Source organism: Hippoglossus hippoglossus, chromosome 16 (assembly GCF_009819705.1).
Source record: "Hippoglossus hippoglossus isolate fHipHip1 chromosome 16, fHipHip1.pri, whole genome shotgun sequence".
NCBI classification, from domain to species: domain Eukaryota; kingdom Metazoa; phylum Chordata; class Actinopteri; order Pleuronectiformes; family Pleuronectidae; genus Hippoglossus; species Hippoglossus hippoglossus.
Window position 1 is genome coordinate 24,892,902 of NC_047166.1, and position 18,267 is coordinate 24,911,168.

Genomic DNA, 18,267 nt, shown 5'->3' on the forward strand with positions numbered 1-18,267 from the left:
ACTTTGTGTAACTGTTTTCTTGAGTCAGTCAGTCTTAAGGTAACATTTACTCCTTGGAGCATTGGATATTTATATCTCGCTGACATTATTCTTGAATATTGTTCTAAGAGTATCTAAGAGTATGCCCAAAAAACTAAATATTGTTACTACGCATAATAAAGGTTGAGGCTGTCTGAGAGATATTTTTTACATTTATTAGTGTCTAAACACATGATGTAGAATTAGAATTGAGGCACACATTGTTTACGTTAGAGCTTGTGTGTTTGCTTAAGTTTGTACTCTTGGAGAAGTGCACATGTTTCAAATGTGTATTTGCACAGTTTACAATTGGACGATGTTACCACACATAATCCAATCATACAGCTTCCATGATGACTGTGGTTCAGAAATATCTTTACCACTGCACACAAAGACAATTTATTCATATTTTGCAGTATGTGATATTTTTTGGTGGACTACACGTTTAGATATAATTTGGTGCAATTTACTTTCCTGCTGTCTGTTTTTGCAAACACCAGATCTGTTGACTCGTCTTGGATGCCCTCTCTTGCGTTGCTGCATGTGTAGCTGGTAGTTTTAAACAGCGCAGACCCTTTTCATTATCACGTTTTTAAAGAAGTATGGACAAGATCTTAGAAGTTATATTTTTCTCATTTCATCTACTTCCTTTAAGGCCTCTGTTGGACGTTTTCTTCTTCTAAGTGTCCTCTTTGGAGTCCATACTTCCCTTTTAGTGTGAACTGTCTTTGATTCCTCTTGCAACAGCATGATTGATTTCTCTGCATCAATGCCCATTGACTATCTGAAAAAGCATTATTAGATGCATCATCAACACCACTGGTAGACCATGTTGTTTCAACGGAGCACATGCTGTCACCTTTAGAGCATGTTGCCTTGAGTCAAAAGGACATTCAGGCCAGCTGCATTCAGTTCCATTCAATAAACTGTATCCATGAAGGGAACATAACCACATACACCATGCACACAAGGAAAAAACACATGTCTTGTCTCTAAAGTAGGATCTCTAAACATAGAGACTAAAACATCACTCAAAACGTATGATCTTATTTTGACATCATTAGCATTAGCATATCATATTAACAATGACACGTAGTTCCACGTTTCAACTCTTAAGCTTTGATACATTTTCCCACCAAGCATGTGACCTAACATCATCTTGGCAGGTAGACATCTTCTTCCTTTCCTCTAAAGGGTAAATACAGGAGAAGACCTAAGCTGTAGACAAGAACTGTCGCTTTAGGCATTAATAAACAACACAAATGTATATATAATTACTCAATTTCTAAATGCAGTTGTCTTCTCCTGCATTATTCCCTCTTTTACTCCCATTGACCCTGATCTGTCCCTCAGCAGGATGTCTCTGCTTTGCCCCTGCAGGTCAAACTGTGGTATGACAAAGTGGGCCATCAACTAATCGTCACCATCCTGGGCGCCAAAGATCTGCCCCCCAGGGAAGACGGCCGGCCCAGGAACCCTTACGTCAAAATCTATTTCCTCCCTGATAGAAGGTAAGAATAAGAAGAGTTACCATTTACTGATCTGCCTGTTAGCCAGCACACTGATGTAATACCATCCCATTTCATTGCATTCAGAAAGGCATTGAATTGGATGTGTCTAGTTACTCTGTTGGTCGTTTGGTGTAGTTTTGTATCTTTGAAGGAGGTCTCTCGTACGCTCTGATAACGAATACAGGAAGTGGACCTTGTCAGAAAGATCGGCACAGTGGTCTTACCAGCTCATTCTCATCAGCATGCCCCATTGCTGTGCTCTGTCCTGTGTGCTGCTATTGACCTGTTGTACTCGTGGTTCTTCTCTACCATGGTTGTAAATAAAAACAGTTTGAATTATTGTTCCTCCAGCGACAAAAGCAAGAGGAGAACAAAAACGGTAAAGAAATCCTTAGAGCCCAAATGGAACCAGACCTTTATGTACTCACCGGTGCACCGGCGGGAGTTTCGGGAGCGCATGCTGGAGATCACACTGTGGGACCAGGCCAGGTTGAGGGAGGAGGAGAGCGAATTCCTGGGGGAGGTAAGAAAACCAAACCCCACCCATCAGGGACACTCACTGACAGTATCTCAGCTCAGCATCTCCAATACGGTCAAAGCCTTAATGAAGCTCTTGGCCATTTCAAGGTTTTTGACCGTCTAGTGTTTGTCCAACATGAACAGGGAATTTTTCTGTGTAGAACTGTTACGATGAATTAACACACCTGAGCAAGAGAGAAGGGATATTTTGGGATTGACTCTCACTGTAGCTCATGGCTGTTTTTCTCTGATAGATTCTGATTGAGCTGGAGACGGCTCTCCTGGACGACGAGCCACACTGGTACAAGCTCCAAACACACGACGTATCCTCCATCCCACTCCCACGTGCCTCCCCGAACACGCAGCGCAGGCAGCTCCACGGAGAGAGTCCAACGAGGCGGCTGCAGAGTACGTCCCACCTTCATTCCTGACACGTCACAAAACTCTAAGTGTTGTGCTGAAAACAGCAGCAAATTGTTTTTATAGATGACAAAAAAATGTGAAACTATGAAGTACAAAGTCAGTAACAGCAATAGCTTTTTCAACTGATTTTCAGTAAAGTGTTAGTAATAAAGAGCTGACAAAGATATGGAGCAATGTAGTGAGTATTTTTCAGGCTCCAAATAACTGACTCAGCCTTGGGGTTCACTCTTTTACCTGAAGTAAAACACATCCCTGTCATACTCACAAAAAGTACCTTGGAAAGTAGACGAAATAATAGATCTAGACATTTTTAATATTTCTAATAATAATAATACTCCTAATATTGCTTTCCTTTTATTTCTTTAGTTTATTAAAGCTTTATGTGTAGTTGATGCGTGTTTTGTCTTTGTCATCCATGCTACATCAACCTTACTGCTTCTGCTTTTACAGACAAAGGCTCATATTCATACAACTCAGGTAAAGGACCCCTGCACACGCAGGCAGTGCTGCTCCATGGGGCATCTGAGTGTTCTCCTTTCCTGTTTGAAAGACGCCTCCTCATGCCCTGATTCTCCCCCCCCCACCTTTTCCCATGGAGGGCGCACGCCTCTGCTGCCTTACACGGATTTCAATGTGGTGAGCTGGTGTAAATTGTACACCACTCGTTTGAAATCCACTCAGGGTAGCAAATATGTGCACGCTCCACGGAAAGAGAGATTTGGGACACAGTGGTCTCTGCCTCTCTGTGTATTCACCCTTTGAATATGCCGTGATCCCACCTTGCAACCCTCAACAGAAAATGCACTTGATCCTCATCCTAAAGTGGTGTTTTGAAAACTCAGTGCCCGACCTGCCAGACACAGTACAACATGACTGCGTCCACTTGCTTTTCCTGTGTCATGTTCTGTATAATTTATTATTTTGCCCCTGATTAATATTTTCCCTTTGATAATTGTATAAAATGTTGTTGGGGAATGTCTGCAGCCCATTCTGACTTTCTTGTGTTTGTGTGTTTTGGATGTGAATATGTTCATGAAATTGTGATGGGATGTGGTCAATTGTTCTACTGCTGGTGTGATACTTTCTATTTTTGTATTCATACTTAATTTGAATCATCTGAAACAGTGGTGGCATATTCAACTAAGAGAAACCAAACAGAAAGCTTTGATTATCTTTGTGCATTATATATTATTTTTTATATTTCCTCTATGCAATAGCCAAAATACTGTAGCTCATTTCATTGCTCTCTCCTCTCACCACTTTCCTATTCTGTGGCCAGTCAGTGGTGAATGGGCTTTAGATAACTGTGCTTCACTGTGCTGCCTTCACCAGACCCTTCAGGCTTGCTTGCTTCCACACCAGGACGATTTTCTGGGCGTTTGCGTTAGTGTGAGGTGAAAGAGCTGACAGCTGTAAAAAGTTTCCAGCCAACTGAGATGAGAGGTTGCCAGAGTGCAGCACTTGTCATTTCTAGAGAAAAGCACACGTGTCCAGTTGATTTAAGTCGACTGAGCGGTGAAGGCAATGGGCAGGGCTGCGGGGAGGGTATCATACTTGAAAGAGAGGGTACAGGAGCGAGGTGATAAAGCAGCTGGGGAGGATGAAGAAAGAGCTGTAAAGCCGTATCATGTCTCCCACCTTTGCCTTCACATGTAAATGGAGTGACACAGTGTGGCATTTAAAAGTGTCGTGGTACAGATGAAGAGCGATCTGCTGTTTTTGGTGAGGTCGAGCAGTGAAATGCAACATTATTTGTTTAAGCTGTCACATATATTAAACACATGTAAACACAACATTATCTTGAAGGAGGGTTAAGAGGGTTAACAATTAATATAGAGACAGACCAGAGAGGCACGATACAAACATGCAGTACTGTGCCACTGAATGAATGAACCAGGGAATGTGAATGACTTTTCCCTGTTTACCCCTCTCCCAATCCATCTCTTTCTCTCGTAACTCTATCGTGTACCTCTTTTTCCTCCCTTTCACGTTCCAATGGGTCTCTCTTTCTCTTTTATTTGAAAGGATCCCAGAGGATAAGTGACAGTGAGATCTCAGACTACGATTGTGAAGATGGTGTTGGGGTAATAACAGGTAATATACTGTGGTCATATTAACATCCACGACTATTGATACATGGGAATTAATTAATCTGCAGCACAAGTGAATATTATCTTTAAAACTAAAACCACACTAAGAGAGTGCACAACAGTCATGAAACCACATTTAATCTCAATATATCTGGAAATGGGGGATCCAGATATATTTTGGGGGATCTGCACAAAATTGTACACACTCATAAATATCAGTCCCCTACACATGCCTAATTTTTTTTTCTTAAAGATTCATGCATTATTATCTGAAATGTGAAATCTTAAAATGTTGAAAAGCGCCCTATAGAAAATAAATTCCTGGATCTGTTTTTGCATCATCCGGCTAAATAAAAAAGAGACAGACAGACAAACCAGTGCAGATGAAAAGAAGTTACCTCCTTGGGGAGGTAATATATTCCCAATTAAAAGAGTCTGAGGGTAAAGTAACAAACAGTTTGTTGGGAAACAAGATTTTTTACATTTACTTAAATACATATAAGGTATCATCCTCACAGATTTGTTGTTACCATAGGTATCATACATTTCGTGGTCATTTCCTTTTATGGTGAACTCAGTTATCTTCATACATGTCAGCATCTGTCAAACACTTGCCACGACTGAACAGCTTACAAATACCATTAGTATCCGCATGGTAACATGCTGCAGCCCATCAGCAGCAGCACGGTGAGCGAACACTGAGCTTTTGTCTGCCTCTGCACTGCTAGTTGCTGTTTTGCTGTACTCACCAATACTCAGAAAAGGAGAGGCAGCTCTACGTCCAGGAAAAAGGCAACAAGAGTGTAAAAACTGAGTAGCACTTGAAATGTGTCTAAAATATCCACCCTGAATAAATTTATGCTGAAATAGGTAACTGCGCCATAGAACAATACAAGATTACATTAGTCTTTCAAGCTAACAATTGGGGGAGCTGGGGTTCTGTTTAAGAGCACACTTTAAAAAGACCTTGTTTGCAGGAAAGTATCTAGGATAAAGACATAACTGCCTTTATTTTTCGTCCAGCGTGTGGTAATGTTTCACATCTCAGTTAGCACATTCAGGCCACAGAGAAGAAGAGTGACAAAACACAAAAAATAAAAATAGAGTGAAGGAAGAAATGAATAGAGTCAGTTACTGACAGATGGAAAAGGGAAGAGCCTGATACCGTAGCTGAGGGGAATCCTCCTTCAGACACTTAAACATTCTCATCAGCCTCTCGCCGCCTCACCATGCCAGTCCAGTGAAGGGAATACCCCTTCGCTCAGCTCCGGTCACACCCTCCACCACATCTCATTTATCGTGCAGCTTTTGCATTGAACTGCTGATGCTATCATTTCCAAATGTGGTAAAGAAAATCATTTTCAGTGCATTTTATTTAACCGTACACCCACTGCCAGGTGTCTAATTGTCTGGTACATACAGTACAGCAGAAGTGGACACTAATCATTACTGCACAGGCTTCGCTTGTGTGTTCTTGTCTTTCAAAGTACAATTGCTGCTTTTAAGTTTTTTTTGATGCAGAAGAATTTTAAAAGCATAGCATATTTAATCTTGCTCTGACCCTCAGTTCTGTTCCCTCCATCTGCACTGACGCAGCCCATGCTTCTCATTAAATCCTTTTAATTGTCGGTAAAGGTTCTCTACTTTATATGTGCTTAACAGGCAGGTTGTACTCATGCATGAAGTCACATGTCAGAAGGAAGAATAGACTTCATTTGGCTGTACATGGGAGTTAATTGCTCAGCTGCAGGAGGCTCTGTGTTGGAGCTGCTGTTTAGAAACGGCAGATGTTTTCTCTGTTGAACCTAATATGCATCATAATGAAGCAAATGTGTGGCAAAGGACTCATTTATTCTTGGTTTTATGTTTGGTTTATAAAAGAAACAAAGAGACTGGGCTGGGGTGTGAAATTACACATTTTGGCATTTTGTAATTTGACTTGCTTCCACTTGTAATCAGGATTGATCTGAATTGTTTGGAGAAATGTTGAAGATTTAAATTAGCTGCTTTGATCCTCTACGCTGCATCAAAAATAATATTGTATGGTAATAATGTATCAAACTTCCTTGTGTGAAGGCCAACATTTCTTTATCGTATAACCTCCCATTTTTCTTACCTTTGCTTCTTTTCCAACCTGAGAGTTTTCTTTAACTAATTTGAATGTGCTATACACTCTATTGAATATCAATCAACGTTTACAGAGCCAAGCACTGACCATAACCACGGCCTCTAGACATGTCTGATTATCAGTTAATGAACTCTTTCAAGTTAAATGGACTAATCAGTCTTGCAGGGAAAATTCATTATAATATTTCAGATTTTTGAAAGGCTATTTTCATGTTAAATGCACAATGTTAACACAGCAGATCAACTGCACCTTTACTAGAATCTAGTTTTCCATTTTAAAATATGGAGACTCAGCAGAATGAGCAGCATGACTTTCTGTTTCTTCTGAGGTTATGGGTGTGGTTCAACTGGATGTGTATCTATATGTTTTAGTAAGTGAATGAAAAACCATCTAAAAACCTGTCTTGTCTCCGCTTGTCCCGATGTCAGACTACCGGTCGAATGGCAGAGACTTCCAGAGCTCCACGTTGTCGGTCCCTGAGCAGGTGATGTCATCTAACCACTGCTCTCGGTCAGCTGATATAAACAGGGCACGGTCACGCTCTCCCAGCGTTCCCCCGCCCTCCAGGTAACTAATGCTCAGTCTGCCACTGAACTGACCCGTGACAGTATATGCATGTATATTTTTTTGTGTTTGCTATGATTGTTTTCATGTGATGATGATGTATTTTACACCATTTCTTTGTCTTTTATGAACATCTGGAGGAGGATGCCTTAACTTCTAAGAACATTTTGATAGATGTAGGGAAATAGAGGCTTTAGCAGCTGAACTGAAAGATAATGTATTCCAAGTTACTCTTGAAAAATGAGAAATTTGAAAGGAATCACCCATTAATCAAATGAATGGGTTGTAGCACCACGTGCTGCTGAGCTTGGCCTGATTTCCAGGCCAATGCCTTCTGAATGCCTTAGTTAAATGCAAGGCCATGTGCCCCCACACCTGGCCAGTAGGGGGACGTGTGTGGTGTGTAAACTATGAGAGGGGTGATCTGGTCCACTTCTATCACACAGCAGAAGTCTGGACCCAGCCTTTGACCTTAGGCCCTCTCAGTACAGCTCCACCTCTAGAGTGGATGACCACAGTGTGTCCGAAGCTAACTACTCACCTGACAGGTACACACTCTCCAGTTGACACTTGTGCACAGCAGCTGCATGCACGCGCCCGGCATGCATGTACAGATGCTGATAAGCATAAGTGCTAGACATGCACGGAGCAGTTATACACACATACACTTAAATCAAGATGCCGTTTGCCTTAAACTCTCAGCAAACTGACTGTGTGTGTGAGATCTCACCTCTCGGGTGTTTCTGCTTTTAAAGAGCAACTTTCTCTGTTCCTTGCCAATATTTGTTCAAAATCATTTTAAACCTGATACAGTGGTGTGGGTTTCTCATATCTTGATTTTTGCTTCCTATGCCTTCCTTCCATATTATATACAAATTGTAACACTCCGGACTCCTGAGAGAGTAACGCTATTAAGAGATGCCCTCTCACAAATTTATCAGAAAAGTTATATGACAGTTAAAATCCTGCGTGAACACCAGACTTGGATGGCAACACACTGCTTTGATAAGTAATTAACACGTTTTAGATTATGCAGGAAACATTTGGAGCCAATACTGTAAATGCTGCGTACAGTATGCAGTATTTGCATGTATCTCCCTATCTTTATGGAAGAGGTGGTCAAAGCGATGCGGTCAGTTATCCTCCATCAGCATTTATTTTCTGTGAGGGCTGGAAAATGTTGCTCCAAGAGTCCAATCATAGGCTTGGCACTGCCAGGCCACAGCTACTTCCCCCTGTCCAATTAACTTCATTTGATATTTCAGAGGCTCGGCCTAAATCAGTGTCAGACGCAGCAAATGCACTTATCTAAATTGTCTGGGACACTGCTCGCTTGAGTGTATTTCAGCCGCTTTAATTAACAGCATCCAGTTATTTATTGAAAACAGTTGAAAATGACAGGAATTGAGTAATGGGGACTTTGGAATTGTCTCAAAACTCCTACAATCTAAAAAAAAAATCTCTTGTTTTAAACTGTTTTTGAATTGTCACTGTTTTCCTACTCTTTGAAATGCTCTTGGAAAATGTGTGTGTAAAAGAACAAATCTGTGTTATGTGCATGGTTTTAAATCGTTGTCCTGTGACACTGAGCGCAGGTTTAAGGCATTCATTGTTTCCTCTGTGAGTGCTGGTGGTGTACTCTGTGTGCCACTTTCATCTGTCTGTGTTGTAAAGCTGAGGAAGACATCTCCTCACCATTCGATTTCTCAGCCTATCTTATCTTCCATGCCTGTATCTCCTCTTTGTAACTGTTACATCAACCTTTCCTATGAGCATTCTCACTCTATTTACGAGAAATCTCTCATTCTCTCCCTCAGTTTCCTCACCCTACATCTGTCTGCCTACGATTCTGTCTATCTCCAATGCTCTTTCTCTCTCTCTCCTCTCCTCCTCCTCCTCTGCTTCTTCCTCGGCGCCATCTCAGATCCATCTCTGTCTTCTCTCCTCCCTCCATGTGGTTGCAGCCATTTCCTCACTCTACCTCGAACCAGACATACTCAGCCTATTGATGATCCTCAAAGGGACCCCAGGTAGACTTTTACCTGAGCTTGCATGAAGCCCCATTTCTGCACCTCCAGCTTCCATCACCCCCTACCCCCAAAACTCCAGCCCATAATCCTTTGTTTTCTCGAGGAAGTCTTTCATTTGGGTGTTGAACACATGGCACTGACACAGGGTTTTATGTCACTGTAGCCAATGTCAAGTGATCACCATGAGGTTCTGACATTGCATGAAGTTCACTAAGTCTAAACTGCCATACCACTTAGAAGTCACTTTGATTTACTCGGCCATTGTCAATGCCATGAGTGTTTTGTTGTGGTGTTTAAGTATATATTTCTTCTGCAGAAGATTGAATATATACATAATGTGTGTTGCTTTTCAGCAGTAAAATACATGATTCTTGATGATTCTTTGACCATACACTTCATCCATCCAGTATCAGCATTGCTTACACTATCTTTTCACCACCTCATTATCATGTTAGCATTCTTCTCTTCTCACTCCAAATGTTGACCATGTGAGAGTGTGATTCCTATATGACCAAATAACTTATTTGTTCCTCTGAGAGTGACTATGGCAATACTGGAAATGGATAAGTGTTCTATGGTTGTGAAGTTTTGTCCAGCAGAGGTGGTTTCTCCTACAAACAAGCGGATACACCTGTATAGTAGAGTTATATATTACCCCTCAGTTTAGGTCACTGTGGATTTAATAAGTCTCAGACAGATTACAGACAGTGTCTGTAATGGGAATTCAAAAGTCTATTCCAACTTCCTTTCCAGGTTCCTTTTTAAAAAAAACTTGTTACCTTCCCCTTTGGTGGGAAAAACTAAATGCTGACCAGTTGTGATATATATATATATATATTTTTCCACCAGCCGCAACCATCGCATGTACCCCATCTGCAGAGAGGAAGCAGTCAGGTTACTGCGTTCTACTAGGATGGCCCGCGCCTATTCTGAGGGCGCCTACTCCTCCGACTATGACTTTGAGAGGTATTGATATGCACATCCGCTGAAACTGTGCATCCACCATCTTGTGGTCCCCTCAAGGTGTCCCTTGTCCGTCCTTAATTAATCTGTGATCGTACTTGTGATGACAGAAAATGATATCCTGTCCGATATCGCTTTTTGTGAAGGAGTCATCACAGCTCTAAAGTTGTGTAGACGTACAGTAGTGGTACACAACTGCCTCAGTTTGTTGAGGCCCGGAGCTATTTGTGTTGCTGATGTTGGCTGTTTGTTACCTGGTTGTCGAGTAAAGTGCTGGCCAGCACCTGACTGTTTCTCCATTGTCGTCCTTGTTAATGTACCCATGTACGTTATACCAACAGTAATACGTTGGTCAGTGGTGTGTGTGATCGCAAGTGTTGTCCTGTTTTTACATGCTACTGGCAGCAGCTTTTTGCTCACACATACAGTGGCATCTCTGATGCATGGCTCTGGGCTGCACAGTAGCTTTGTCAATTTTAGTTTTGTTTTGCCCTTTGGCTTCTTGGGTCTGGCCAGAATGGGCTGCCCGATCACTCCAAGCACCTAAAGAAAGGCCTGCTGACACCCATCTATCCCCTGGAGGACCCACACAGGCGTTCTGGTGCACCAATAAAAAGAAAGAACTCACATTGCCCCCTCCAGAGAAATGCTGTAAATGACTCCACTTTTCTCAGTCTTCAATCTTCTACCTGCTGCTATCTGGCTTTCAGTCAGGAATAACGTGATGTTTGTGCCATTTCTTTCCTCTCCAGGAGGAAAAAAATGATGAGTCTTAAGAAATCAGCCCGAGAGCCTGACTGACTTTATTAAAGTGTCACAAAGTTTCCCTAAGGCCCGGCTTGGCTCGACTTCAGGCTCAGGCTATAGCCTCGATAGCCATTAACAAGAGCTCTCCATTTTCTTCTCTCTCCCCTCCTGTTTGTCTAAACTGAGAGAAAAAGGAAAGCAGATATCATCCCAGTTTAGAGTAGCTCTCCCCTCTACTCCCTTGTTTCTTACACAGTGTCTTTCTCTCTGCACCAGGCAGACTAACAGCAATACTGAAACCTGAAAGGAAACAAGGAAAAGAAAATAAGCAACAAAGAGCAATAGTGGAATTTGAGCCTTTTGGCAATTGTCTCAATTTAGGTCAGTTCCCCAGAACATGAGAAAATGTTTTGGATGTTGTTGTGAGTCGCCCCAGAGTGCACCTTGAGTTTGACAAAGCTTCTAGTGTATAAGCATTAAAACAGCAGCTTTTCAAGAAAACAAAAATTTTGGACTCTGCTTGAAACCAGTCAGAATAGAAGGAGCAGTGTTATTCCAATGTGCAATATGTATACTGTATATCATTGCTATGTTAATCAAATTACACCTATAGAGAGATGCACCTTGAGATGTTTGACTTGTAGCTGATATAACCTTCTCACTTCCCATAAATCCTCAGCCATAACAGCCTCTTGATTGGAACCCACTAATGATTATCTTGATCATCACTGTAGACTTGGAGAAAACTGAAGGCTTCTTTATGTTAGTGAAAGATTAGTGTTTGACAAAAAAGACTTTTCCTCTACTGGACAATTTTTCATACTGCAAAAGGCCACAGACAATACAAGACTGTCATAAGATGAATGTACTAATTCAAATTTAAAGAAATGACTTAAAAGCAAAAGCTTTTCTTCCACAATTATGTTCAACAAAATCATGGTTTAAATGTATTAAAGTTAGTCTTTTGGTGTCTGTTCGCCTTTTTAAAAGTTGCATTTGTTTTACACAGACACAAACATTTCTTCTGTGTCTAAGAATGAAATTAATGAAATGACTTAAACACTGTATAAGATAAAAAGTGTGAGACTTATGAGGGGCCTAATGTGTACAGTATACTAAGATATTATACTTACAGTTTCCCAGCTGTGTGCATGCTCTAAAATCAAAGGTTTCCTTTCACTGGTTTAATGACATTTTATGATTTTTTTTTTTTCTCTTGACAAAGTTAAACATTATCTGATTCCGTACACTGTCAGTGATTTTCCCAGTTGAAATTCTCACCAGCTCTTTTTCCCCTACAGCTCTTCAATCTGACAAGATCTGAACTTCATCCTCACTGTGCCAAAAATATTTGTATTAACGGCTGGGCATTTCTCTGGAAAATACACATATGCAATGTACAGATACACTGCACTGTTCCCTCACATTTCTCTCTATACCTCAAAGAGATAGCAAATGAACACACACCCATCACATATTGAGAGACAGCACATGCTGCCTGGCTGATGTGCACTGACTTTCCTGTCAATTCACTACAGGGACCATAAAGCCCACATGAGCCGCCCAGCCGTCTGCACACTCACCCTGAAGATCAAGTAGCTCATCTACTCGTTAAGAATTGTAGACAACGCTGTAATGTTGAAACTCAAATTGTCCAAGAATTGCTTGTAAGTTGACAATATGACCATTTCAAGAAACCAGAAATGTCAAATTAAGTTGCACGACAACATTTAAAAGTCATAGAAATGAAAACATCCACCTTAAAGAGGTTTTCTACAAGCATTCAATCGTTGTCATACTATTCTCTACGAGTTGCTGAGCGATCAAACATACCTGTATTTTTGCATGTTTTAGTCCGTTTACAGGAAATCAGACTGTATAGAGCAGTTTACAAAGCAGAGGGGATTTACATGTTCTGATGTGTTTTGATACTTGAATCATTAATATCAAGGCAAAAATCTGCTTATGGACACGTTTAGTTCATGATAGTAAATACCATGTCAACTGCACTCAGACTTATAGATCTACTGTAATCTGAAGAACATTAATATTACCATAAAACTGTCAGCAACAATGTAAGTAGTGAATGTTATGTGCCAATAGTTGGGTTAAAACATGCAACAACACAGGTGCAGCCCTTAAACACATGCACATCCCAGGGGTTTTGAGAGGGCACAACTATTTGTGCCCTGCATACTGTCGACCCTGTCGGCGTACTGTCCCTGTCCTGCTGGGGTCCCACTGAGTGCCTGCCTAACTCTCACTAACCTCTGTAGGAACCACGGATCCATGGATAGACACGAGTATCACAGCAGGTCCCGCTCTGCAGACCAGCGGCCCACTATAGAGCGCCCCACATCCCGCTCACGCTCCACTGAACGCCCCCACGACTCTTCGCTCATGAGGTCCATGCCGTCTCTGCCATCTGGGAGGTCCGCCCCCCCCTCACCTGCCTTGACGAGGTGTGACCCAGATTAGAGACGTTAACCAGTTTAGCCCAGACGCAGACTGGAGCTTGTAGTTGTACAATCATTTCCCCAAAGCGAAGCTGCTCTGGAGGGAGAAATAATCTGAACATCAGGCTAAAACATCAATGAGTAGACCAAAGAACCAGAGCTTTTTTATTTGAGTTGAACTCGGTGAATACATTAAACCTTATTTTATACTGGTACCTGGGAAAATGCAATATAGACATTGAGAGTCCAGCAATTTGTAGTATCTGGGTTGGTTATTTAGTTTAGAGCTTCCAGGCTGGCTTTATCCAAATAGGTTCATATGAGGCTCTTTGGATAAACCAGGTAGCTTGCTCATGCCACGATTATTTGATTAACAAATTCACGAAGTAATCCTCTTTGCTAATCTATTGTTAATCAGCTACTGGCTGGTGGATGAATACTCAGTGAAAGTCTCTGGTTCTTTCATTCCCACTCTGAGGTTTAAATCAACCAGTAGGATCATTTCTGCCTCCGGAGCAGCTCTGCCTCTGCCAAACGTTTGTACAACTACAACCTTTAGAGCTAAACCAGTACAGACCCCGTCCCATGAGCTCCCACCCACCCTGAGCCTGACTAACTCACAGAATGAACCAGAGAGACTCCATCACTACCACCTCCCTCCCCCTGTCCCAATACCCTGCTCCCCTGCCTCACCCCACCTCACCTCACTCCCCCCTCACAACTACCCCACCACCCACCAGCCACTTTCTGTTTTGTCCCCAAAAGCAGTGGTGCTGTATTTTCTTTACACATGTCCCAGGCACGACAATCCCGACACCGTAGATAGCGTTCTAACTCGTTTTTGATTTGGAACACACTGCTCATACGCTTGCGTGAGTATAGCAGTGTTGGACCGACATTTTACTTTGATTTCATTACTAACATCAACTGATGCCGTTTATCCTGTGATGGCATTCTGCTTTTCTTTTCTTTTCTATTTGTTTGTTTTCTCTTGATTTGAAGTCTTTTGGGGACAGTATGAACGCATGGTCGCACTGGTCTGCTGGTTTCTGCATTGAACTCTTCTCTCTTTGCAGCTTGATGAGTCGACTGTACATGCGATTCACACCTGGCATCTTTTATTGCAGCTCAGTTCCCAACAGTTGATGTTTCCCTCCACTCCCATGCCATGTGCCAAACATCATTGCTGTGTGCATTGGTTTTATATTTGGAGCTTCAAGACATGTTGTTAACTAACTGTTAGTTAGCCCATGCATTAATATAGTACAGTTACAGTCACAGAATACCACGATGAGCCTGGGACTCACTGATATCTAAACAAATATACAGTGTGTGTGTGTGAATTAAATTGGTAAGTGATCCTAGATAAATACCTTAAATCATGTCACTGTGCCACTGTAGCTAATAGCTTTAGTTTTTTGTTACACACATTTATACTCTCACATAACACATATCTCTTTTTTTACTTTTCTCACACTGTGATGTGGGTGCGACATGGCCTGGCCTGGCCTGGCCTGGCCCATCCACCATTAGCTCTAGTCCTAATTTGTGTCTCACAACAGCATCCACTGCTTTTTGTCGTGTAGGGCGCATCCTCGTAGTGGATCGGTCCAGACGAGTCCCACCAGTACCCCGATGTCCAGCAGACGAGGACGACAACTACCACAGCTTCCACACACAGGGAAGGACAGAAGTAAGTCCCCTGGCTGTGTTCTATTCGTATTACATGGTTACTGTTGATGGAGAGACTTGGATACTTGGATTCATTGAGGAAATATTTTTATTAGTGCAATAGTGTGCTTTTGGTCAGCATCTTATAATGATAAAGTTGTTATTTGGTGGCCCAGCTGTTTGGGTCTGAGGAGAACTCTGGTTTTTGGACTCTACTTCACTTCTGAAGTCTGATTTCTGCAGAGGAAGAATTATTATTTGCTGATGGAATCTCTCAGTATGAGCTACAGATCATATCATATGCAAGAATTTTTTGGTTTTGTGTTCCATTGGTGTTTACTTTGACCTTCCATCAGTAACATCTCTACTTGGTTCCTTTTCCATTTCTCTCTCAGAAGATGGAGACGAAGGAACAGAGCCTTGTGAAGGTCTGTACCTGAATGTGCGGGTTTAGTCTTTCAGACTGGGGGGTGGGCTTTTGAGCCACACTTTACTCTGAAGGCCAAAACCCTGTCTGCAACAGCAGGTGGCTGGGTTCACTGGAGGCTCAGCTCGCCCTGTGCTCCTTGAACCCTCCCTCTGTTGCGGCTCTTGAGATGTCCTGTGCCTCTGTGTTGTACTTACCTGTAGATCTGTCTGGATCCTGCTGTCGACAGTGCCAGTGTTGTGTTCAAATGTTGCCTCCTCGTTTGTTTTCATTATTTGTGTGGGAGTTACGTTGCTTTATTTAAACTTCTAGGACTGCTGAGACACTTCACCTAAGCTAATGCAATGCTTCAGAGTCTGCTAAACAGGGGATACTCCAGGCTTTGAGCAGTGATTAAGGCACGACAGTTCTCCACATCCTCACAAGTACAAAGTGACGTTTGAAGTCAGTTCTGTTCCTCAGCACTCCTTCATCAGATATATATGTTGTGCCGTGTACTGTAAACGGCCCTGTGATTATTTTTCCTTATAAACCAGGTGCTGTGGAAAAACCAAGACTGTTACTTTACATTGACTAGAGCAGGTGATGGGGACAAAGATAGAGAGGGAGGAAAAAGCTCAGGCACTTGTTGGCCACAGCACTCGCAGAACTCTTTCATCATTGTCAGAGTTCATGAGGGATTTCTCTGTCGTCCGTTCAGCCACCAACCAGCCCCTCTCTCTCTCTCTCTCTCTCTCTCTCTCTCTCTCTCTCTCTCTTTCTCTCTCTGTCCCTCTCTCCCCATCTTCCTAAAATTCTCCCGCTCTGTCCCACCCTTCTTCTTCAGTATCTGTGCCATCTCTTTTTTTTATCACTCTGAAGCCCTGTCTGGACTTTTCTGCCTCTTCTCTCTACCACCCCTTTTTCTCTCTTTCTTTCTGTTGCTGTTTATCAGGTCTTTTATCCTTTCCCACTTCCCCTTCTCCCTTCACTTTCTCTCTATTTGTGTCTTTCACTCTCTTTTTGTACTGTAACTTTCAGGACAGTGGCAATGTGTGGGCAGTGGGGGGAGGTATTGATCTGCCCTTGTGCTGAAGCGCCCTCAGCTTATGTAATGCAAATGTGTGTGAATGTGTGAGTGTGTGTCTGTGCGTGCGTGAGTATGTGAGTGTGTGTGCTTTGTGTGTATGCAGCTTTTTATGCACTGGATCGATATTATTGCCCCTTGCTGACTAGCTGGACTGATGATAACCCTTGCACATTTTTTGTCTTTTTGTCTCACCACTTGCACAGAGCTAATTTTCTTGTGTGTTATCTGTTTCTGTGTGGTTAATCCTTAGAGGGAGCGAGGGAAGAACTTGGGGCATCTGAACCCCAAAATAGTCGCCCAGGTGCGTTCATTATTTAAACTTGTCCTGAATCATGTCTTTTCTCCATTTTCCTCAGATATTTGTGATGCTACTTGATTCTTTTCTTTGGAAAAATGTCCATGTTCAAGTCGAGGCAGAAGATGTTTTGAAGTTTAAGTCAAAGCCCTGTTTAGGTGTTAGTGTGTTGTCTTGTGTCGTGGATGAGAGTGATGTACAGTGCACCTTGATGTAGCCTCCATTCATCCACAGGCCTGAATGAGCGGCCAGACTGTTGGCAGTAACTGAAGCTCCCCACAGTTTGCACTTCCTAGTTTCCCATCTGTTTCTGTGGCCTGCTTCTGTCCTTTGACTGTGTGGTGATATTACTCAACACTGTAATAGCTTTTGTGCTGACTGACTCAGTGGAGACTCATGTGAGCTCCCTAAAGAGCCACATTCTCTTTTTTAATTGTCTAAATACAAAGCACCTACATAGTGTTCATTTACATCACTAATTGTACAGTATAATAAAAACGTGCACAACATTCTTAGGTATTAGCCTCAACTAGGACTGTTGTTGTGCAGACACACATGCACTCTTTGAGTGTGTAGTAGCATGCACTGTGTTAGCTGCAGTATTCATGTAATTCACAGTACTGTCGGTTTCAGAGCTCCATCATTTCATGAGCGTCCATCTGTCTCTCTACTAGCAGCAGACTCTGAGGAAAAACCCCAAGGCCCACCGGTAAATGGGAGGAAAGGCAAGTCCAGTGTGATGGTGTGACTTTGCTGTGTGGGTGATCTCGCTCAACAGAAGATCTTTTACGTGTGACACTCACTAGTAGCTGTAAATCTCAATACTTAGCCAGGATTCTGCCCTCTTATTTGCCGTGGCACATTCAAATAGTCATTTTCTTCCAACTTCCCTTTGTTCGAGTTTGGTTCATTCTTTTTGAGTTAATTTGGATTGGACAAATTAGAGCGTTGTACTGAATGAAGTTTGAGATGATGTTAATATGTACAGGCTGCTGCTTCTGTGATCTCTGCTCTGTCCTTCTCTTTAATAGAAATTAATTCTGCTCAGCTCCACCTCACACACACACACACACAGCTCTCAATTTCCATTGTGAAATTGCCAATCATTTCAATTCGACATGGATTATTGAACACATGGACACACAAGTCCTGTACAGTAAGACTTGTAATCTCAGTCATATGGAGGTCATGTCCATGAAACTCTTTTGTCAGAAACTTCAAATTAGTTATCATTATTTACAGAATAATCTCACTTTTAATGACAAGGTACATTATAAAAAACAAATAATAATGTAGTTGTTTGTCTGGATTCTGTGCAGGTAATGTTGCTGTTGAAGTCCTGCACTGTCTTTTTTG

At 42.1% G+C, this 18,267-nt stretch overlaps 1 protein-coding gene across 48 annotated transcripts in view; it reads left to right on the forward strand.

Moving 5' to 3' along the window:
- The window catches only part of rims2a (regulating synaptic membrane exocytosis 2a), a 133,382-nt gene that overhangs the window by 81,058 nt on the left and 34,057 nt on the right, over positions 1–18,267 (forward strand). For 13 of the 48 annotated variants that reach the window (XM_034609974.1, XM_034609952.1, XM_034609953.1 and 10 more), the window contains 10 exons: positions 1,399–1,529; positions 1,860–2,052; positions 2,303–2,456; positions 4,497–4,565; positions 7,118–7,256; positions 7,700–7,801; positions 10,133–10,249; positions 13,270–13,455; positions 15,036–15,142; positions 15,516–15,548. In XM_034609974.1, the coding sequence (XP_034465865.1) occupies positions 1,399–1,529; positions 1,860–2,052; positions 2,303–2,456; positions 4,497–4,565; positions 7,118–7,256; positions 7,700–7,801; positions 10,133–10,249; positions 13,270–13,455; positions 15,036–15,142; positions 15,516–15,548 (1,231 nt within the window). Of the gene's footprint in view, positions 1–1,398; positions 1,530–1,859; positions 2,053–2,302; positions 2,457–4,496; positions 4,566–7,117; positions 7,257–7,699; positions 7,802–9,217; positions 9,284–10,132; positions 10,250–13,269; positions 13,456–15,035; positions 15,143–15,515; positions 15,549–18,267 lie in introns of all 48 variants that reach the window. The other 35 variants (XM_034609957.1, XM_034609967.1, XM_034609980.1 and 32 more) reach the window with 16 other exon arrangements.